We start from the raw sequence: 21,563 nt of genomic DNA on the forward strand, positions 1-21,563 counted from the left end.
TTCAGAATGTTGGGGAAATGGTCTTGGATTTTTTTACTTGCTGCCATGGCAACCATGTGCATTTTATTGTTGTCAATTTATTTACAAATTCAATGAATATACAAATCCAAGAACATATGCACAAGGATAGCCCTATTGATTTTCAAGAATTATATACAATTTCTACGAACAATTGTATTTTCACCATGTAGAATAAACTTTGAGCGCTTTGAACGAACTGAAAATACCTTTTTGATTCCGAAATAAAAAAGGGAGATATTTTTCGATATAGAACAAGGGTGAAAGCACTAAAATTCGAAACTCTACTTTTTTCAATGTGCTTTTTTGGATCACCCTAATATACGAGTACATATATATTTGTGTACATTTTTGTTTGTAGCATTCAACTTGTAAGGTGTTCTCTTTGTGCGAGTGTGCTTGTACGTATGTATGTTTCGAGGATTTATTTTTTGTGTTTCTCGCGTAATTGCCAATTTGCTTTGATCTTCTTTTGCGCGACAACCTGAGATGGCAACAAAACCCAAGCAACGCCCAACTTTGTACATATGTACATACATACCTAGTATTGCCTCCGTTTTGTCAGCGAAATGCATAAAAAGCGCCACGTACCTACATACATACATATTTTCTTTTTTGCTCATTTTTTTTGTATTTTTATGTATTACTCTTTTTTTTTTGCAGTGCGCTTGCATAAACTAGCTGAAACAGTAGTTGCAGACAACAAATTGATATTAGTTCCTTTGCAAAATCTTTCGACAAAGGGCGGCTTGATTGTGTACAAAAATTATGCTCCAGAATAAAGAATATGACAATTTTAAATTTTAAATTGAAAAAAATTGAGTCAACATGTAAAAAAGTGCAAAGGTGATGGCTCGGAAAGGTGCATGGAAATCTCCTGCGTTAGGCGAGGGAAGTTATTCTGGAAAGGTTGCACCCATTCTTCTTCTTTCGGAGTCGGTGCAGGATTATCGGCTTGCATTGAACAAGAGTTATCTTATCAGGCATTGATGCCCAAATAATGCCCTAGGCAAAACAGAACAGGCGAAACAGGCAGGCGATTGCACCCTCTAAAACTGCAGAAACTTTGAGAAATATAAAGCCACATCGAAACGAGGAAAACCGTCGATTTGCTCACTACTTTCTAATGCAGTGTCCGCACTAAAGTGTTGGCGGCAGTCGAATTTATTCTGTGGTCCTGCCAAAAATAAGGTTTAGGGGGAAGCTGGTTCAATGGAGCATGTTTCTACCTTTATTCCGACTAAATAAAGGCAGCGGAAAAACGAGCCGATATCGACAAGACTGTTCACCTGCGTCACGCCAGCTCTGGCGCCAGCCAGCAACATCAATGAAGCGAACATGAGCGAAATTAAGGCTAGTTCTGTCATGCTTACAACTTCGTCTGACCGGAAGAGACAAGTTGATGATTTGTTTTTTGTTGTCCTTGGCGGTAACTGAAATAAGCTTGGCACAGCTTAAAGAGCTCTCCAAAATGTTGGGTCTACAGTGTTTGCGATGGCTAGAATGAAATTTGAGACAGCAGCAAGTTCAAGGCATAGGAATGCCAGCTGTAACTTCCATTCATTAACTAGCTTTGAATTGCTTTCAATATATTATAGAGATAAAACTGCTGCCTGACTGTCATTATATATTATTGCTTTATTTTTTTATTTATTTGCCATTTAGTATCCTTCAGGTTCACAGAAATTTAGCCGCAGGGATTGAGGAACACCAAGCTTATATCCCTTCACCGCAGACGAATTTGTAGAACTCAATGTGGATACAGAGGGCTTCTTTATCCCCAACTTGCTCTCGCTCTTTTCAATTCTATTCTGGACGGAAGCTGAACTTGTACTTTTAACCCAAAATCAGAATTAGCTACGAATTAGTCAGTGACTTTATTTGCTAACTATCTGAATATTCCGAATAGTTAACTGAGCAATGTCAGAATGACTTCTTTCTCCACACTCCTGACTGTCTGAGTCTTGCTGCTGCAGAGTAAGCTGCGAATTCCTCTAGGTATAAATCGAAGGAAATCGGATTGGTAACAACATCAAATGTTTCAGACGATTCGAATAATTTTAACATACATTTTGTCCGCTTTCGGTTAGCGGTTCTACCAGACCATTTTTGAAATAAAAAACACCGTTCCAAAGATGACGGGAGTTTTATGGTGGAAATTGGATAGTTGTTATTGCAAGCTCTTTAATTTGAGTTGAATTCGGTTTGATAAGGCTATATTATTTTCGCATTTTATTTTGCTACATATTGTTTGGGAACACGAAGACGAAGACGAAGACAAATATAAACACGAATATGAAAACGAAGGGCAACCTAAGATGAACATGAATAGAAAGACGGATACGAACACGTGTAGGGAGACAAATATGAAGACGAGGATGTATACGAAGATGACAGCGAATACGAAAAGAATGCTATAATTAATAAGAAAACGATTGCGTACACGACGAATATCAAGATTTTGAAAGGACAAAAGGTTCTACGAAGACGTACAAGGAGTTAAAAATAAAGACAAATACGAAGGCGCAATACGAAGACAAACACGAACACGCAATACGAAGATGATTGCGAAGACCAATACAAACACCGCACTGATATGAATATGAAGACGAATTCGAAGACGAATACGGAGATTAATGTGAAGATCAATGGATCTGTTTTCCTAACCGTGTGCAAGTTCTGCTCAACCCTCACGATTTAAAAAAAAAAATGTTTTTATTTATAAGACCCAGGTGCGATTCGTGATTCTGAAAAGGTGGTATTCCTAATAGCAATATACAAAAATTAAAAAAACAATCTTATCCATTCCTGGTTAAAATGAATTTTTTAATTAAATTGAATTTAATTGAATTGAATTAAATTTCGTAAGCTTTTAGTTGGTGTAAAGAAAATTTTCTTGATTTTGCGCTAATGAACCGTGTGAATTAACAGCTGTGCAACTACAAACTTGCAAATGAAAGACGAGGAACTGAATTCGCCTGAATGGCCGCAAGAAATTTGTAAAGTAACAAATATAACAAATAATGAAGCTGTGAATAAGATTTGGCTGCTTATTACAAATGCAAATTTTACATTCATTGAGTTTCGAAACTATGCGCTAAAAACAAAGGTAAATGCCTATTCATTTAAATTTTTAGTAAAAAAGATAGTGCTCCACAGAGAAGAAGTGGGATACTAAGTACGCGTAATAAAGTAAAATCTTAAACTTAGCAGAAAATTATACGTCTAAATTAATGCTGTCACTGTAAAGCATTTTGTGTTGGGTTTTTTTGTGGCGGCTTGTTGTGTTGTGATGATTTTCGATGGATTTCTTAACGCCTTATCCTTGTGATAGGCAACAAGAGTTGAGTAGGGTAGGTAGAGAGGTACAGAGAAGTTATTCATTTAATTATTAGTTTTTAACCCAAAGCGATTATTCAACTTCTACGCCCAAACACTAATACACAAACAAGGAATTGGATATACGCCTACACAAAGTCTCTGCATATAAGTATTTATGCACGCACACTTTCAAACCCATACATGCTGATTGAGTGTTTTCAAATTAAACGCTTACGGGCTTAGCCACCATTTTCCGCATGAGCGAAGTACGAGCGTTTGAAATTTTCTAACAAAATCTCGCTTAATTGATAAATACAGCTGGCGGCAACAATTTGCAAGGAGGACGGAAAAATTAAAATCGTTTAACATAGATGCCTGATTAAATTATTACCACAAAATTAAAAGCAATTAATAATTTTATTAGATGTGCATAATTGTTTTTAGTCTCTCGGAATGTCGAAGATATTAAGAAAACAAATGTGCAGGCGTCACTAGAGCCTAAGAAGCTTTGCTGTGGAACATGGATGTTTCACACTCTGAATTTCTACTTGTCACGGCAGCATTGGCACAAGTCATTGGCCGCCAGGTATATGTTGCCTTTCCATAAAGCGATGACTGTCACTTACCTATGTAAAAGCCATTCTAAACGAATGAGTGCATCGGATCATTTCTTGTCGAAGCAGGGCCTGATTTTTCGAATTGTTTAAAACGTGTCTTATTTTGACTGTCTCTTATGTATTTCTCGACAAAATGTGTTTGAAGCCATGTTTTGCTAGTAGATCGTGAAATAAGTATAATTTAACCATTTGACGTCACTTTTCTACATTCTACCGCACTTTTTGATGTGGTTTCTCAGTATTCGATCGGAGTATATGGTTACTGAAGGCTGGAGGAGAGAAAATTCGACGGCTGCACTTTTATGACCGCGAGCTTTGCAAAGATGGCACTGAATTGGTCTGACAAATTAAAACAGAGATCTAATGAGGGGTTCTTCGAGTGTATCCTGTCCCTACTCTTAATTTAGTTTGGAGCGATCCATGTACACTGTTGTAGAGTTATCTTGGGGGGCCCGAGACTGTATCATCCTGACAATCCATCCCCGAAGGAATACGTGTAAAGAACTTGTCCTCGAGCCCAAGACGTGGTGTTGTGTGGTCTAGGGACCTAAAAGTATCGGGGTAATTGGTTTGAATATTTTTGTGATCGAATCTGGTATCTTTCCATTTTCTTACAACATTTAAGTTGGCCCAAAGCTTTCAGGGAAACGGTCTACGGGCAGAAAGTTTTTGAGATTTTTCAAGGGTTTTGTGAGTGCGAATGGCCTCATTTGAGAGCGACAGTGCTACGACACTTGAAAAGAGAACCCCGAATGTCTTTTCCTGCTTGGTATTTAGTCCGCATTCTTTCAATAAGGTTCCCTTGATATTTAAGGTGTTCTGCAGCAGTTCGCCCATCAATTGTGGGTATTTAACAGTTGAGGTTAGAGCCAGATGACTGACATATGCTATTGCGTTAGTTTCCGAAAGAATGGATAGAGTATCAGGTGATAATGAGCTTCACCCATCTTCGATCGAATTGCTCTCCGATTGAGGAGAAGAAGGACAAATCTACTCGATTAGTTGCTTGCAACCTGCCACGGCGTTTCTTAGTATTTTTTTTTTCTAAAGCAGTGAAAAAAACTTGAATTTTTCTCCATGTACAAAATATTTGTTAAAACCGGGTCTTGTTGTTATCCCTTCTTGGCATAGATTTTTTAATTGAATTGTTAGAGAATTTTACGTTAGTGGAATTAGGGAAGTTAACTCCAGTAAAACTTTCTGAAAATAATTCTCTACTTTTTACATTTTAATGCTCTCACGACCTTCCAAGTTTGTTGAGAGGGTTCCTGAAGTAACCTGAAGACCCTTGTAGACGGAAGCTGGTTGATCAAAATCTTCTACGAAAATATTTTTCATGTAATTTTACTTTACATGTGTTAGCATTGAATTTCGCTCCGAAATTTATTTTGACCATATTTTCCACTTTTTTGAAAACTACTTAAGGCTCAGTTAGTCTAGACTTTATTTACGTAACGTAACCTAATATATTGGCAAGCGCAATATATTTTTGTTCAGGAAATTTTTGATGTGGCTGATAAGCGCCAAAGTCACCGTCAGCTCAAATGGAAAATACAAAAAACAAAATATTTTCGCCTCTGGCTAAGTTGAGGTGTTGAGTAATCATTGACGATTTCTTACGTAAGTTAAGTTAGGTCTAGAATAACTAGACTATTAGGCTTGAAAACTTTAGTGGGCTTCAGCTGTCGTGGCGCTTCAATATGGGCTCTTCCTCATTTTAATATTTTTGAACGGTTTTACCATAAATTATTATAATACGTACACTATTGTTCAATAAATATTTTTAATATCACGTTGGACTTAAAACAAAAAACCCCGTTCTCATGCCTATTCATTTAACTTTGACTATAAAGCAGATACTTACAAATGTTTCAGCATATTTAAGTTTTTACAAATATGAATATGTTTATATATAATAATGTAACTATTGACGTACAAAATTATATCTCAATCAAATCACTCTTGCATAAAATCACTGATTTATTTTATAGTACAAGCGATATAAGCTATGATTTCAAATATTATTCTATGGCCATCATTTGTTTTTTTTTCTTTTTGAAATTCGAGTTAGCGTTCTCGCCAAACTTTTTAAGCCACAAATATGTCTTTTAATATTGCAAATACATAAAACTTCAGCGAATGTAGAGATTTATTGGATTGTAATAAAATACGTGATATCCTCCTAAATTACTCGCCGCATTAATTAAATAAAATGAATGACCGTATGTATATATACGAGTATGTAAAGACATCTACGTAGCTTTGGACATAAGCAGCTAAAAGGCTTTTGTTTGCATAGTTGTAGGCTGGTTTCCCTGGTTGCAACATATTCTAATACTATTGTAGCCTACTTTCGCGCGCGTTCCAGCATACTCGTAGCTCAACTTTTTACATGACTTTGGTTACCATAAGAACAATGGAAAATTTTACAGGAAAATTGGGCAGCGTTTTCACGTTATTACATAATAATGCCTCATTATGTTTCCGTGAAATATGCATATTCTACTTAATTGAAATACAATGCGAGCAAATCAACAGAACATGTAAATTTAATTTAGGAGGATGCGCTTTATATAAATGTTGTTGAAATTGTGGCGCTTAATAAATGTACAAAATTTTTATGATATTCGACCAATGTATGCAAAATGTTGTTGAAAGAAGACTGCAAGGTATTACAAAGTTTCCTTGCCCACCTGGGTATTGAAGTCGCCAAGCACGATTTTGATATCGTGACGCGGGCAGCGCTCGTATGCACGTTCCCATAGCTCATAGAATAGATCCTTGGACGCCTCATCCTTCCCTTCCATTGGGGCATGGGCGCAGACGAGTGAGATTTTGACGAATTTCGCATTGCTGACAAGGGGCAGTTTCTTTCTTAACCGGCTTGCAGCCGCACCTACAGACGATGCATACTTCAGTGAGCCCTTAAACCGAATATGTCGGAGTGGCGTTATCGAAGTTCTTTCTCTTTCTGCCGTGCTGGTCGGAACTATTCCCCCGGACTAAAATCACCCGCGAAAAAATCCACCGCAACAGAAATCTCCCCGATAAAATCACCCCAAAAAACCTCTAGGCTTTTGGTAAACTATTTACCAGCAGCACAGATAAAATTATTTCGAAATTACTTACTACAAAAATCGTACTTTCTTTAAAAACTTTCACCTTTTCTACTACTTCTGCATCAGTACGCGCAGCTGTCGTAAATGCAAGATAACCCGCAAGCATTTAAGCAGCCATCATGACGTTAATTGTTCAAATGACATTCATAATGATACCCACGGGTCTAGCTAAGTTCTAGCGAGCTCGCCAGTATTCCTAAAAATACTACGTTGAGAGACGCAAGAAAAAATTGCTAATTTTAATTTTTTCAAAAACTTTTTGCAACCATCCAAGCAATGCAACTGACTTGGGAACGCAATACGCAACAGCGGTTTGACATTTATTTGCGTACAGCTAAGCAAATCTGATATCACAGACATTGTGTGTATGCATTTATCTGTCTGTCTGTCTGTCCGCTTCTCTGCTTTTCATTTAATACGCCACAGTGACATATTAAATGCCAACAATTGAAAAATCGGAAGTTGGCAAACTTTTGCTGCCGCTACGAAAGTATTTGCTTTCCAGCAATTTAGTTCATTTTCCCCAGCGATCTCTGGTGTCTCTGTCTTTGGCACTGTTGCGCGCCTCTTCAATTTACTTAAAACTTTCTTTGCCAACTCTCCGCTGCCACCATCCGCTTTTCCCTTCGCAAAAACTCCCTTTTCCTTTTACAAATATCACTTTAAATGTCTGCGTTGACAGAAATCATATTTAAAAAGTTGAACAAGATTTTCTCGTCATTCTTTGCCATCGGCAAACCGAACAAATTTTGTACTTAGCAAAGTTTTGAACCCACCTCACTCACTCACAGTCGCTCATTCATTCACTCAATGGCCGTTATGAGAAATTAGCTATGCTTAACACCCGTTATCTTGGCAGAGCACTTCGAATTTCTTGCGCTGTGACTCACACTCACTAATGCTCCATCTCTTCTCCTCGTCTGCTCTCGCCCTCTCAAATCATTTACTGCAAACACTTCTGCTTTGTGTCCTCGAGCACTCAATCAATTCATCTTCTTTGTTTGACTTTTCGCTCAAGATTTCTTTTTCACTTTTTGCAGGTTTTTCGATTATTAATTTCACTTTTGGTATTTGGGAAGTGACAAAAGTTAAATGATGCGCTTAAATTCGGGAAGCTGTGCAAAATTAGCCGACGTTATTTTAACGCATATTATTTGCTTGAAAAGAATTCGAAAAATTCGATCTTTTCTCTCTTTTGATGTGTGCAAAAAGTTGATGGGTGAAGTCAAGGAATTGGAGATGTATAAAAGGCCATTAATAAAGCTGACAGCCGGCAATCAATGCTTCATAAAACAGAATGTTCGAAAGACAGCGAAGAAAGTCATTGTCACTCAAAACAAAGTTTGCATTTTTTCATAAACTTTGCTCACTCATTTTTCACAAACTAAGCTTTGGTTATATAAATCGGAAAAGAAATATCGTAAGTAAATGAAAATCAGAAAAACAGGCTATGAAATTTTTCGTGATTTTTCTGTTCCAGATACTTCTAAAAATTGTATTATTCTTCTGCTTTCAACTCTTTTAGTATTCACCCTGTTTTTCCGACTTTTCTTCATATGGAAAACAACTCATGAGGTAGTTCAAATATCGATGTCTCAAAGCTAGAAATATTTTAATTGTGTATGGATGTACGTCTTCCCTTTTATTTTTCTTATTTGGTGAACTCAATTAAGCACGTCAGTCATTTCTTTTGCTCACTCACGCCAATTATGTAGAAACTTCAATTGAAATTAAATCTCTCCACCTGATCTTTTCAACGCAGAGACGGTCTTCCCTGTTTTAAAGTCCCCACAGCTCATCTTTCCATCACCGTTGAACACCAAGGGCAGACTTTTCTTCTCAATTGCCTACTCATTCCAAAATAGAACTTATTGGTAAGATCGATTTCTATACAGAATTTAAGGTGGGCATTGCTATTGGTATTAATGCTGGTTTTCAGGTATACGAAGTCCTCAACGACGTCAAAAGTATAAATAACTTTCGTCTTCATAGTAGTATAATTAGTATCTGAGTACTATGCCCAGAGCTAAACATTCGCAGGGGTGATGGAGAATCGTTTGCTTCATATCTCCGAGATTGCAGCTGTGGCAGTAGAAGTTCTACTGGAGACCCATCTTAGCTAATCGAGTTTGTTAATCCAAATATATATCTCCGTGGTCTCTACAGATGATTTTTCAGCGCTCGGAAGTCTGAAGAGGATAGATACAAAGAATCGCATGTTTGTGTACAAATAAGCAAGGTCCTTTTCTTCACCCACACAGGGGCTCTAAATGCGAGGTTCATTTGATCTAATTGCTCTAGAAGTAGCCTTTATTGTAGCAATAAGACTTAAAAACCCAGCTTATGTTTGGTGTAAGCCTCAGGCCATTCGTTTATCCTAGGCTCTTCGGCGGTTATCACAATATTCTTAAGTACCGATTTTTGACTAGGGTGATTGACTCGCTTTTTCCAAACCGGCTTCAACCGGTTGTTTTTCGAATATTTTTAGGCGGTTTTTTTTTAATTTTGGTTTTTAGAATACCGAGTAAACCGGAATTTTACAATCGAAAAAAACCAGGTGCACATATGTAGTTCATTTATGGTATAAATGGTGTAATCTAATCTCCAAGACAGTCGATTTTCGATGATAGAGTTTTTTCCGGGAAAGGACTGTTGTTTTAGCGATAGAATCTTTTTCAGATCGGGAAAATCCACGTTATGTAGACCTTTTTCGATGTTTGGTTATCGCCTTTCTGGAACAACCAGTCGACAGCATCATAAACTTAGAGTTACAAGAAGTCGATCTCTTGAAAGCCGGTGATTTTCTACTTATCCAAAAAGAATATGATATATTTTAAAACGTATTTCCGACATCTTTAACAAATTTGGTTTGGATGCAAACCGGTTTCGGCGTTGTGCTATCTTCAGTGTCATTTTACACTAAATATGGCGCAGAGTCGAAACCAGTTTGTCTCCAAATAAAATTTGACAAGGAATACCGGAAATTCGTTGCAAAATACTCATACACCCACCCTCTCGGCAACAACCGCAATAACCAAAAAGGTGAATCAAAGGATATGCTTCCTTCAGAAATTTTCTGGAAATTTTCCGCTCTTATCAACATCAAAATTAACCATTGCAGTGAAATGTGCAATGGAAAGTCGAAATTTCTACTTTTACTACCCATGGAAAATTTTTAAATCATCTGGTGCGCATAACAACTCACCTACATACTTTCAACTCTATTCCACACACTCTCCACTCATCTCTCTCATTTACGGCAGGATGGCAATCATTAAGCAAGCATTTGCAGCAAAATGTTCTGAAAATTTGTTCATTGCATTCGAAATGTTGCGACAAGAGCTGAATTTTCACAAAATTTAGAAATGAACAAACGCCATTTGCAGTACGGTTCGCTTCTTACTCACTTTTAGGCAACGTTCAACTCATTTACCTGTCTGCTGCACTTCCGCTCACGCAAAACAACCGCTTGTGTGATTGCTTGCCAAGCACAGGCAAACAGTTTTAACTACGCTTTTTTGGAAGTAAAGAAGAATTAATAATTATGCTGGTTATAAGGAAGGTAGTTAGTGCGAAAAGTGCATAAATACATACATAGTACGCACATACAACGACAGTTATTTAAACACACTTGTCCATAAAAGAATACATCTGACTACTGGTTAGGTTAGGGTGGAATAAATAGGGAAAAGCTTGGCGCCCACCCAGCATTGTTGGTAGAATTGAGTATGTTGTGGAGACTTCTATCAGACAGTTGTGTACCGAAATGGTCATAGTATGGTATTCCTCAGATTTGGAATTTTCAACAGGTCATGTATTCTTCATGTGATGTATGTACACTAGGGTGGTCCTTAAAAAATATGAACATCGACTAAATCTTGACCTTGACTCAGCGGGTTTATGAGCTTGTACTAATAAGTTTCAATAATATGTGAAATTTTTTCGAATTTTTCCGATTTAAAAACAAAGAAAAAGCCCTGGTTGCGATTCTATTTTTTTTACTTTTTTTTTTGATTTTCGCATGTCTTTATTTTGCACGTAGAATAAAATAAATGGGTACCCCAATTAAAAATTAGATATCGATTTTTTAAGGATCACCCTAATGCACACGACTATATCGCAATCTGACACCAACACCACCAATCATCCGCTTTGTTACCCAAACGGGACTAAACTAAATTTACTTAGAAATTCTAGTGAACTCTGTTCAAACGAGCTCTGTCGTAATAGCCGCCCTGTTGTTCAAGAGAATAGCGACCCTCGTGATTCAAATAGTTCTACCTGGCTAGGCGGATAGATTAATCGTCTTACTCAAAGGGATTCAGAGAAAAACTTTACCTGGCTGAGCGGATAGATTAATCTTCTTTCTCAAAGGGATTCAGAGAAAAAGTCTACTCCAACCGTATTAGAGATGATGTACTGAAGCTGGTTTCTCGATGGCAAAAAGATTTCCTAGGGCCTTGCTGTTATACTTGAGGTCATATAGAATCGGTGAAAAGTCACTCGAGAAATTATATATACTGATATACTTGCTCGTTCTTCCATTCTAGAAATCCAGTTCTATGAAGTCTTACAGCAGATTATTTTTACAGAAGCGGCGTACATTATTTGTTTAGGCGCGACTGCTAACACCAGGACCCTAAATGCATGCTATGTACTGCTGCATGTGCAAGAATTTTCTTCATTAAATTTATGAAATTTTTGCACATCTACATACTTCTCAACTGCCATGTAGTAAACTTTCTTAAGTTATAATTTGATGGCAGAATAAGAATAGCGTTGAATTGGAATATCAGTATATTTTATTAACGACTATTACTTAATTGAAATTAAAGGTAAATGATTGTAATCTAGACTAAGGACTAGGAGGAAGTGAAGGTGGAAAGTGTTGAGTACTTTCTTATTCACTGCCTTGCACTAAAAAATCAGAACTCCCAATTTTCAATTAAAACTGCTGATATTATTTAGCTGACTGAGGCTATTCAGAGAACCGGAATTTTCAGCACAAAGAAAAAATAACTGGCGGAAACCGAGCTCAATTGGGAGATTACTACGATTTTCTCAGAAAGTCAGGTTGATTTAGTAGTTCTTGGAACGTGCTTTCAGATATCCGCAGTGGCAACTAACTCGAATCTGCTGAATATATTCCAACGGTCCCACTATATCAGCCTAAGTTCGCAGTGCTTTTTTTTGGCTTTGGACTATACACACATACAACTCTCTGAATTTAATATCAGCTACATGAAGAACGACAAGAAGTTGCCTGCTGCTGCAAAATTTCTTGAAGAAAATCACTTCCGAAATTCTACTTCTTTTTATTCTCAAATACACGAATGCATGTGTAAGCTAACTTTTTTATGTATTCGTTCGCGTGTTGGTTTCACGCTAACGCAGCGCAAATGAATTTTTTATTTGCCATTAAATTTCTAATGCACTCGACTATGTCCACAGCCACAGAGCGCTAAGACCATGAAATCAACTGCACTGCGAAATGCAACCAACCACTTTTTGGCCATTTGCAAGCATTAAGCAGTGATTTTTGACTATTCGTTTTTGGTAAGCGCTGTACGCTGGAGTTGGCTGCCAGTTAGCGTTGCGGTTTACTAACACCACCACCACCACTCATACACAAACACACAAACACACGCACACATACACGCGTCGGAGTAAGAACCACTCACTTCAGTTTAGTATTAGCATCTTTGCTAACGATTTACGCGCATTTTACTCGCTCTTTACATAAATATATGTATGTACGTAGCGCAAGTTAAACTTTCACACAGCATCGCCTTCTTAAATATTATTCCAACTGTTATACTTATTCTACCACGCTTTCTTACTCTTATTTTCCAGATTACATGCAAGCTCTGTGCAAGAATCACTTCCTACAGCAGCTATATCGTAAAATCGATGGCGCTGTACTTTGGTCGCAAAATGAACGCAATCTAGACTGCATCATCACATTTCAAACGCATTCGATATTGCAACGTTTCATGTTGCGCTTCGATATGTTGCAACTGGACTGCAATGATCATCTGTACGTGTATGATGGAGCGCATGCGGTGGCCACACCGAAGGTAAGTTCAACTTAGCCAATGTACTTGCATAACTACGCATACATACATATGTAAATATGTATTTAAGTGCTTCCTTTTAAACAAGTGAGTGCTGATGGAGAAAATTAATGGCTGCTCTTTCGTGGAAAATGAATTGGTCTCTACACGGAAAAGGCAGCGAAAAGTGTTTATTATAAACTTTCTAATACTTAGCAAAGAAAATCACAGTGTTGCAAAATAATTCAAGAACTTGAACCACTTTTGGGCAATCCTACTACTATTATATGGATGTGTGTAAATGTGAAAGTTTTGTGAGTGAGCGAGTGTGTAGGTATGTTTGCTGCTCCTTGAAGCTAGAGCGTCTGGATACATACATATGTTTCATTTGAAATTTGGCACCCAGATTGGTTATAACCCGGATTAACAAATTTTTGAAGAGTTTTTCTAAAGTTAAAATCAATTAGAAAGTTAATAAAATATTACAAAAATGTGGTGTCAAAAGAAATGTGTTCCAAAAATATTTATTTCGAAAATATTTTTAAGGGCTATGCCAGTTTTTAGTAAAAAACAAAATAGACTCAAAAATAAATTTATTTCAAACACATTATTTTAAAGGGTTGCCACCTGTTCAGTCAGCTAAAATCAGTTTAAATAACAAGTTGCATGAAAGATTTTAATGTGGGTATAAAACGAAAGAGTTTTCGGCAAGCTTTATTTCAAAAATATTTTTAAATGGTGTCAAAAACAATTTATTACAAACATATTGTTTTAGAAGATTGCCAGCTGTCCAAAAAGTTAATATCAATTTAAATTAAAAATTTCAGTGTGGGTATAAAACGATAGAGAATTAAGCAAGCTTTATTTCAAATATATTTTTAAAGGGGACTATCACCTGTTCAGAAATTAAAAATAATTTAGTTAACGAGTGAAATGAAATATTTTAATTTGGGTAACCAACGAAGAGATTCTTTTTTACAATACCTTTTGAAATTATTTTTTAGGAAGTTGCCATCTGCTCAAAAAGTTCAAATAAATTTAAATAAGAAGTTAAATAAAATATTTTATTTGAACTTCAAAAAAAGGTAGTTTAAGAAAATGTATTTTGTTTACCTGTTTAGAAATTCAAATTCGAATTCAAATAACAACTGAAATTAAATACCTTGATACGTTTGTCAAGCGAAATTATTTTATAAGTGAGTTGCCACCTGTCTAGAAATTTAAAATCAATTTAACTAACAACTGAGACGAAATATTTTGAAACGGGTGTCAGCGAAAATATTTTATAAGTGAGTTGCCACCTGAAATTCAAATCAATTTAATTAAAACCTGAAATGAAAAATTTTGATACGGGTGTCAAGCGAGAAGAAAGTTTTGTTTTGAAAAAAAAAATAAAAAATTGAGATGGCTGCTTTTGCTCAAAAAGTTAAAATCAATTTAAATAGAATATAACGAGAGGGAATTTAAGGAGGCCGTATCAATCTCGAAAATGTTTTTGGCGAGCATTGCCACCGGTTTAGGGATTTAAAATCAGTTAAGCAACTGACAAGCTAAATGAAATCCTACTACTTAGGGCCATTTTCTAATGTAAGCAGTAAAGTTGCCTTTACTAACAGGGCAGATAAATTGTTCCTCACTTTAAATTGTTTTAATTTTCTTATCTTACCGGTAAAAATAAATTTGTTATTTCGTAGAGTGAAACTTCACTACAGTTCCGAGAGTGAAACTTCACTACATTCGTCATATAATTTCAAAGGTTGGCAATGCAACATAAGCAAATATAGAGCAAGAGCAACTGTTAGCAAAAACCAAAACCTTGGTTGAAATATCTAATATATCTGACTCATGAACCCAAACCAAACCAAAATTTAAAGTTGGGTACAAATTTTAAAGGTTGCATCGGGTGAGCAACAGTTTATCGATTCGAGAAATTAATGCGCTGATGAGAAAACGAAAACTCGTATATCGGGACGATAAAGTGGCCGGTAAACTAAAGGTTAGATGAGAAAACGGCCCTTAATATTATAAATTTGAAAGTTTGTGAGAGATTGTGGCTAAACTCAGCTTAGAAATACCTTACGACCTGGATTAACATGTAGAACATTTTTTTAGGAGATTTTCACCTGTTTAAAAACAATTAACTATTTTTGAAATTATAAGTTCAATGAAATTTTGCAGTTTGAGATACCAAAGAAAGGGCGTTGAGAAGCTTTATTGTGCAGAGGGTTGCCACCTTTTTAGAAATAAAATCTCTCTTTTTTTAAGTTTTCATAAAATGAAGTCAAAAGAATATGTTATCGAAAGTGTAATCCATCGAGCTCTAAAACGTTTTGCATACTTCTGAAAATGTATCAATAAACCAAAATAGCGCAGTTCCGCTCTCTGCTGAATTAAGATATATTTTCAGCGCATTACGAAACAGCGAAATCCGTATAATTTTTTGTTGTAAGAATATTTAGCCCGGTTTAGTAACCTATATTCGTATAGCACGAACAGACGGCAACGTTAATCCGGATTAACTGCACAGTTTACCCGATCGAAATTATTCCACGATAGACGGCAGTATTGCGAATTATCGGTTGAATCCGGATCTATGTATAAGGAACTACTTATAGCTTTTTGCGAACCAAAAAAGAAACTCGAACCTGAAATCTCCTTCTGCAAGGGTCAGCTACTAAATATTGGAATTTTACAGGAAGACATTCTAATGCTGTTTGAATAAATCTGTCTCCTCTTTATTGTCGCATCCACTAAAGCGGACATTCATTAGATGTTCTAGCGCTTTCAGTGTGCAGGGCTCTCAGAAAGGCATCTTCTCAATCGCTTTGAAGCTGCGAAGGAGTGCTGCCCTTGCTGTTCTTTTGAGTGAACTCTCAATCTCAGTCACGGCCATCTACCACTTTGCGTGTCGTCTGGGAGCTTTGCTCATGATGAAATTATATTCCAAAAGGCGAAATATAAGGACCAATCGGTGTAACTTTTTCACTTGGTTTTTATATATATATTTTTTTTTTGTTTATATACCGTAAACTTCACTTACACTCTTTGGCAAGTAATAAAAAAAAGACTTATTTGCCATCAATCCGTAGTCAGATGTTAGATGCAGTAACTACAGTTCTAGAACTCAACATGCCACGGGAGTGCATAAAATAATTAAGCAAATTCTATGAAGACCCAAAATTTCTCTAAGTGACTGAAAGCATTTTTATTATCTCAAAAAGCATATCAGCACATTCGCGATGCAATAAAGTCAAAAATCCAAAAAAAAAAAAAATGCAAAGGAAGTAAAATTACTTGACTTCCCGACAACGAATTACGTATTCAATGGAGGTTTACCATTTTTGGTGGGTGTGATGTGGTAAGCACGCCATCTGAATAACCAGCACGTAGGCATTTACACGTACGCGGTACTCGCGAGACTCGCCAAACGCGACCATATCAACTGCACATATGCTTTTGGCATCTACATACCTATGACTCATACAAACACACATGTATGTACTTATGTATATACATGGATGTAATCTGAGATATGACTGCGAAATTTTTATTAAGTTGAGTTAAAAAGTCAGCTGAGAGTTTTGAGAGTCAACTTTTTTCTTTTTTTTTTTTGAAGATTTTGCTAACTCAATAATGCAGCCGAAACGCTGTGTGCACTTGGCCAACAACAAACAACCAGCCCAGCATGCAGGCGTTGGGAAAAATATGCACATGCTCTCTGTACATGTGGCGGATAGTGAATGTACATAAATGGCATTCGGTTGTGCACACTTACTCTTATAAATATGCATATGTATATGCATATATATTAGTCGGAAAATCACTTATGCTTTTGCTATTATTATTGCTATCCCTACGGATCGGGTAATTTATGCACCAAATTAGAGGACATAGAAAGATAAAGTAAAAAAAAAAATAAAAGTATAAATTTTTATAAATTAACAATTTGAAAGACATAGATTTTTTCTTGTAATATGCAGAAGAGGTTATGTCAGTACTATTGATAGGAAAGCCAAAAGAAGGCAGAAATTGTGTAGCTGTATGCACATATTTATAAAACTTTAACTTTTAAAGATACAAGCTAAGCATCCAACAATTTCCTCTCTTATCCGGAAGGGGAAAGGTGAATAGACCAAAGACAGTAGACACATGCTAAATGTACTGTTAAAAACTCTAATATCTTAGTAGACCCTAATATCGGTAGGCAAACGCAGGAACTCGCCCAAACAAGGCAACGCTTATCCAAGTGGTAACTCAAAGCGTTTTCGCAGTCCCCCATCTCTAAATCGGAAGCTTCTCCTGGGGCCGGCTTACATGGGCGAGGAGCATCAAAGGGAAGCTGTTCTTGTTCTACTTTAGTTAGTGTTAAATTATGGTTATTAGCGTAACCACGCACAACATAATTTCTTTTAAAATACTTATAAATAAAAAAAAAATTGAAAAACGTGCATTTTTATCACACAAAAAAGCAGTATGCTGGATAAAACTTGAAATATGCCAAAACAACTAACTAAATCCATCAGTTTGCAAAATGAACTGCCACGAAAATTCAAAGCGTCACAAATTTGCTAGACGACCGCATTTATTTACACAAGCACTAAATAAAACGTCACTCATACGCCATGCGATGCCGCATGATATTGTGCCGTATGCATAGGGTGACCATCTTTATGAGAGCCGAATACGGGACAAAAAATTATTTTGCAAATTTTTTTTCACAACAGCTTACAGATCTTAAAGCCTTCTTTAATGATCCTAGATGTATAAGCCATGAAACAGTATCGTTTTAGTAGCATCACAAATTTGTAGAATAGTTTCCTCGAGATTTTTACCCCGCAAAATTTGTAAAAAAAATCGTCAAATTTTAACATAACAAAGTGCAATTTTAAGTTGCCAAGGCTTACCATTAATTTTTGGCATTTTTTTTTTGTAGACGTTGTTACGTATTTTTTCATACAAAGTAAGTATATTCGACCAATTTTATTGAAACAGAAGCATACTCAATTTTAATGAGTTACAAAACTGCAAACCAAATTTTGTACTAAAGATTCTAATTAAAAAGTTTGAAATTTTGGTGAAACTTTGCAGAATTACTTTTTATAGTTCTTCGCACAAAGTCAAAGTCGTCATCACTATATGTATTCCCCGATTCGAATCACAGCCATTCAGATTAGAAAATAGTAACTGTTTATGAAGAAAATTACGATCATATACCAACATCGCTTAAAACTCGTTCATAGGCATGCCATTTTAATGAGCTGTTAAGGCGTCGAAACACCGAATACGGGACAAATACAGGAAATTAGAAGAAATACAGAATATTTGGCGTCCCGTATAAAATAAATAAATTACCAGAACAATGGGTCAAAAAAGAGGACTGTCCCGTATAATACAGGACGGATGGTCACCGTACGTATGCACTTGTACACATATATATATGTATACACATAGAGGTGCTCATACACTCCCATGCACATGAATAGGGACAATATTTGTCCACTCCTTTTTCTTGGTTATTTTCCTGTTATTTAATTTCCATCGTTTTTCAATTAAATACGTATGATTTCAAATGTAACAAAAAAGAAAATAAAATAAGTTACCGAAAATAATACCTTTTACTAATCAAAGGCGGTTTTTGTCGCGAGTTTCCAGAATGTGGTCAATGTATCAATTGAATTGGCCATTGCAGTATTCAAAAAAAAACATGCATATATATTTTTTTGCTATTTTAATAGCGTGCCATTCTTTTAAAAAAATTTGTCTGAATAAAAAAACCAACCAAGTTTTCGTTAAAGTAATTGACTGACTGAGGGTACATTTTGAAGAGGTGGCAACCACTTGTAAAAATATTTTCGAGTGAAAGCCTTCTTAAACATGTTTGACTTTGCATCATTTTGTAATGTTTCAATCTATATATTTATTAAATTTAATTTGACTTTATAACAGGTGGCAACCCCCTTTCAAAATATTTTCAAAACAGAGCTTTCCTCACCTCTTTAAATTTATATAGAAACTGTAATACTTAATTTAACTAATGAAAAAAAAGGGTATGACTTTTAAACAGCTGGCAACCCCCTTCGAAATATTTTTTTTTAAATAAAGCTTTATAAAGATAATTCGTTTACCACTCATATTGTAACAATTTATTCAACTTATTAATAAAATTGAATTCGACTTTTTAAATAGGTGGCAATCCTGTTCAAAATGTTTTCACACTAAAGACTTTTTAAATCTTGTTCGTTTGGCATCCTTATCGTAAAATTTCGATGAACTTATATTTTATAGTAGAACTTAACTTTTCAAGCAGGTGACACCCCTTTTAAATAATATGCTATATATTAATATATGTAGTTCATAAGCTATCTTTACGCCAAAATTCATACAAAAGGGGGCCAGCAAACATACTCAAATACTCACTCACAAACTATCACATCTATAATACTTATTAGCTGGATTTCATTTAACCTGTGAACTAAATTCCGAAACTGGTGTCAACCATACCCTAAAATATTTTCCAAATAGTTGCAGATTTCGTAAAACCTCGCCCGTTTGATAGCCAAAATAAAACATTTTATTTAACGTGTTAATCAAATTGAGTTTGAGTTTCTTAACAGGTAGCTCCTTTTAGATAACAATTTCTTAAACCGCTCTCGTTTAATACCGGTGTTAAAATATCTCATTCAACTTTTTAATTAATTTAATTTCAACTTTTTCAACAGGTAGCAACTCTCTTAAAAATGTTTTAAAAACAAATCGTTTGCAACCCCCTTTCACGTGACGGTCACATTATTTATTTCATTTATTTTTTTTAAGAGGTGGCTCCGTCCCTATTCAATTTCTTGGGGGTGTAAACTCACCAGCAGACGCGTATGTGTTTTGGTTTTGCGTGCCTAAATTGCCAGCAGGTATTAGTGCCAAAAAGCAGCAACCATGGTAACAACAACTAACGCAGCAGCAATGTCAAAAGCAACAACACTAGTTGATATGTAGTTGCCATCACCAAATTTCCGCATGCTCGCCTTACCAAAATTGCCACTGCCACTGCCACCCCAACACTTCATCGCTCATTACATTCTTATTTGCCACTACCAGCAGCGTATTTAAGCCGCCACCATCATCATCACCATCAGCAGCAGCAGCAGCAACAGCAGAGCCAGAAATACCAGAACAACAACAGTCATAACCACATAAGTGCTGGCACATTTCATGCGCACTACAAACAAAAAAAAAAATTGCTCTGTGACACGCGGAGCCGCAGGCAACAAAGAAATTTCCCACTTTTGGCACATTTACATTCCATTGCCGCTCATTGTTCGCTGCACTTCCACCCGCTCGGGTGACTGTTTGTAATTTGCGCTCATAAAAGTGACGCGCGCGTGCCCGCTAAGTAATTAATTTGATTAAATTATCCACTCAAATATTCTAATGTACTAATCAAACTAAAACTTTGCTGCGTGCTTTGGTATACCCTCTGCTAACAGCGCCTTCTTGTTTGCAGCAGCCCACAAATTGAGCCTTTGCAATTTTTTCCTGATCGCTCTGGTCGTCGCTTACCGGCTGACACCTTTCACACTTAACCCAAATTAAACACGCAAATAGGCTGATTGTAATCGTTTTCCATTTTGGGTTTTGTAAATGCGTGAGTTTATTTGTGTGTACATAAACAGTAAAAATACTAAAATTTAGTTGTTGATAAAGTAGCAGCAGGAATTTACTGACCAATGGAATGTGTCGTCCAGTAACAGGGTCTTCGGACTCGTATAGCCAGAGGCTGAGCCACCGTGCGGTGCCTATATAAGCCGAGTTGAAAGATTCCGATTTTAGTGTTATCGAATACTGAGAGATCTTAGAGTTGCCATCTAGCATGCGGATCATTTCGCTGTGGGTTATTACTGGATTGATTCCCGCTGTAGCCCACCAATCAAATATGTTAAACTTTCAGTCGCCCGTCCGATGTGAGTTACTAGCCTATACCAATTTTCAGGTTTTTTGACTGCATATAGCAGATTTCTACAGACTTACTTGCCTTTCTATCCACTACTCAAAAGCAGCATACTATATCGTCGCAATGGTGACTGTTGAGAAGAAGAAGACGGTTATTTTTAAACAATAGGCAGGCAGAGCTTCTACGCGATCGGTCAGTCCTTTAATCGGCATCTGGGTATCACTATCACTACATTTTGTGGACTGTGTATCTTATTGTGGAAACCCCCTTTGAAATCCACTACCATGGATCTAAATCACAGATCAAAGCCCTAATTATTTTGTGAATTCTTCAGAATTTATGATGCACTAGGGGGAGTAATACTTTCCGGGGATTAAGGCCCCATTTATTGCCCATGACCCTTTAACAAGGCTAAAGAAGACATAATTTTTTGGCCATTTATAAAGTTTATATCCAGTCAATTAATGTCAAAGGTTTTCTGAGGGCATAT

General features: G+C 36.3%; 1 protein-coding gene across 1 annotated transcript in view; it reads left to right on the forward strand.

The window, feature by feature from the left end:
• The window catches only part of LOC118739608, an 82,070-nt gene extending 68,886 nt beyond the window's left edge, over positions 1-13,184 (forward strand). The window contains exon 2 of the mRNA XM_036471035.1: positions 12,929-13,184. Within this exon, the coding sequence (XP_036326928.1) occupies positions 12,929-13,167 (239 nt within the window). The 3' untranslated portion in view covers positions 13,168-13,184. The remainder of the gene's footprint in view (positions 1-12,928) is intronic.
• Positions 13,185-21,563: the final 8,379 nt, after the last annotated feature.

Source organism: Rhagoletis pomonella, unplaced genomic scaffold (assembly GCF_013731165.1).
Source record: "Rhagoletis pomonella isolate Grant_MI unplaced genomic scaffold, Rhpom_1.0 Rhpom_scaffold_00005, whole genome shotgun sequence".
NCBI lineage: Eukaryota > Metazoa > Arthropoda > Insecta > Diptera > Tephritidae > Rhagoletis > Rhagoletis pomonella.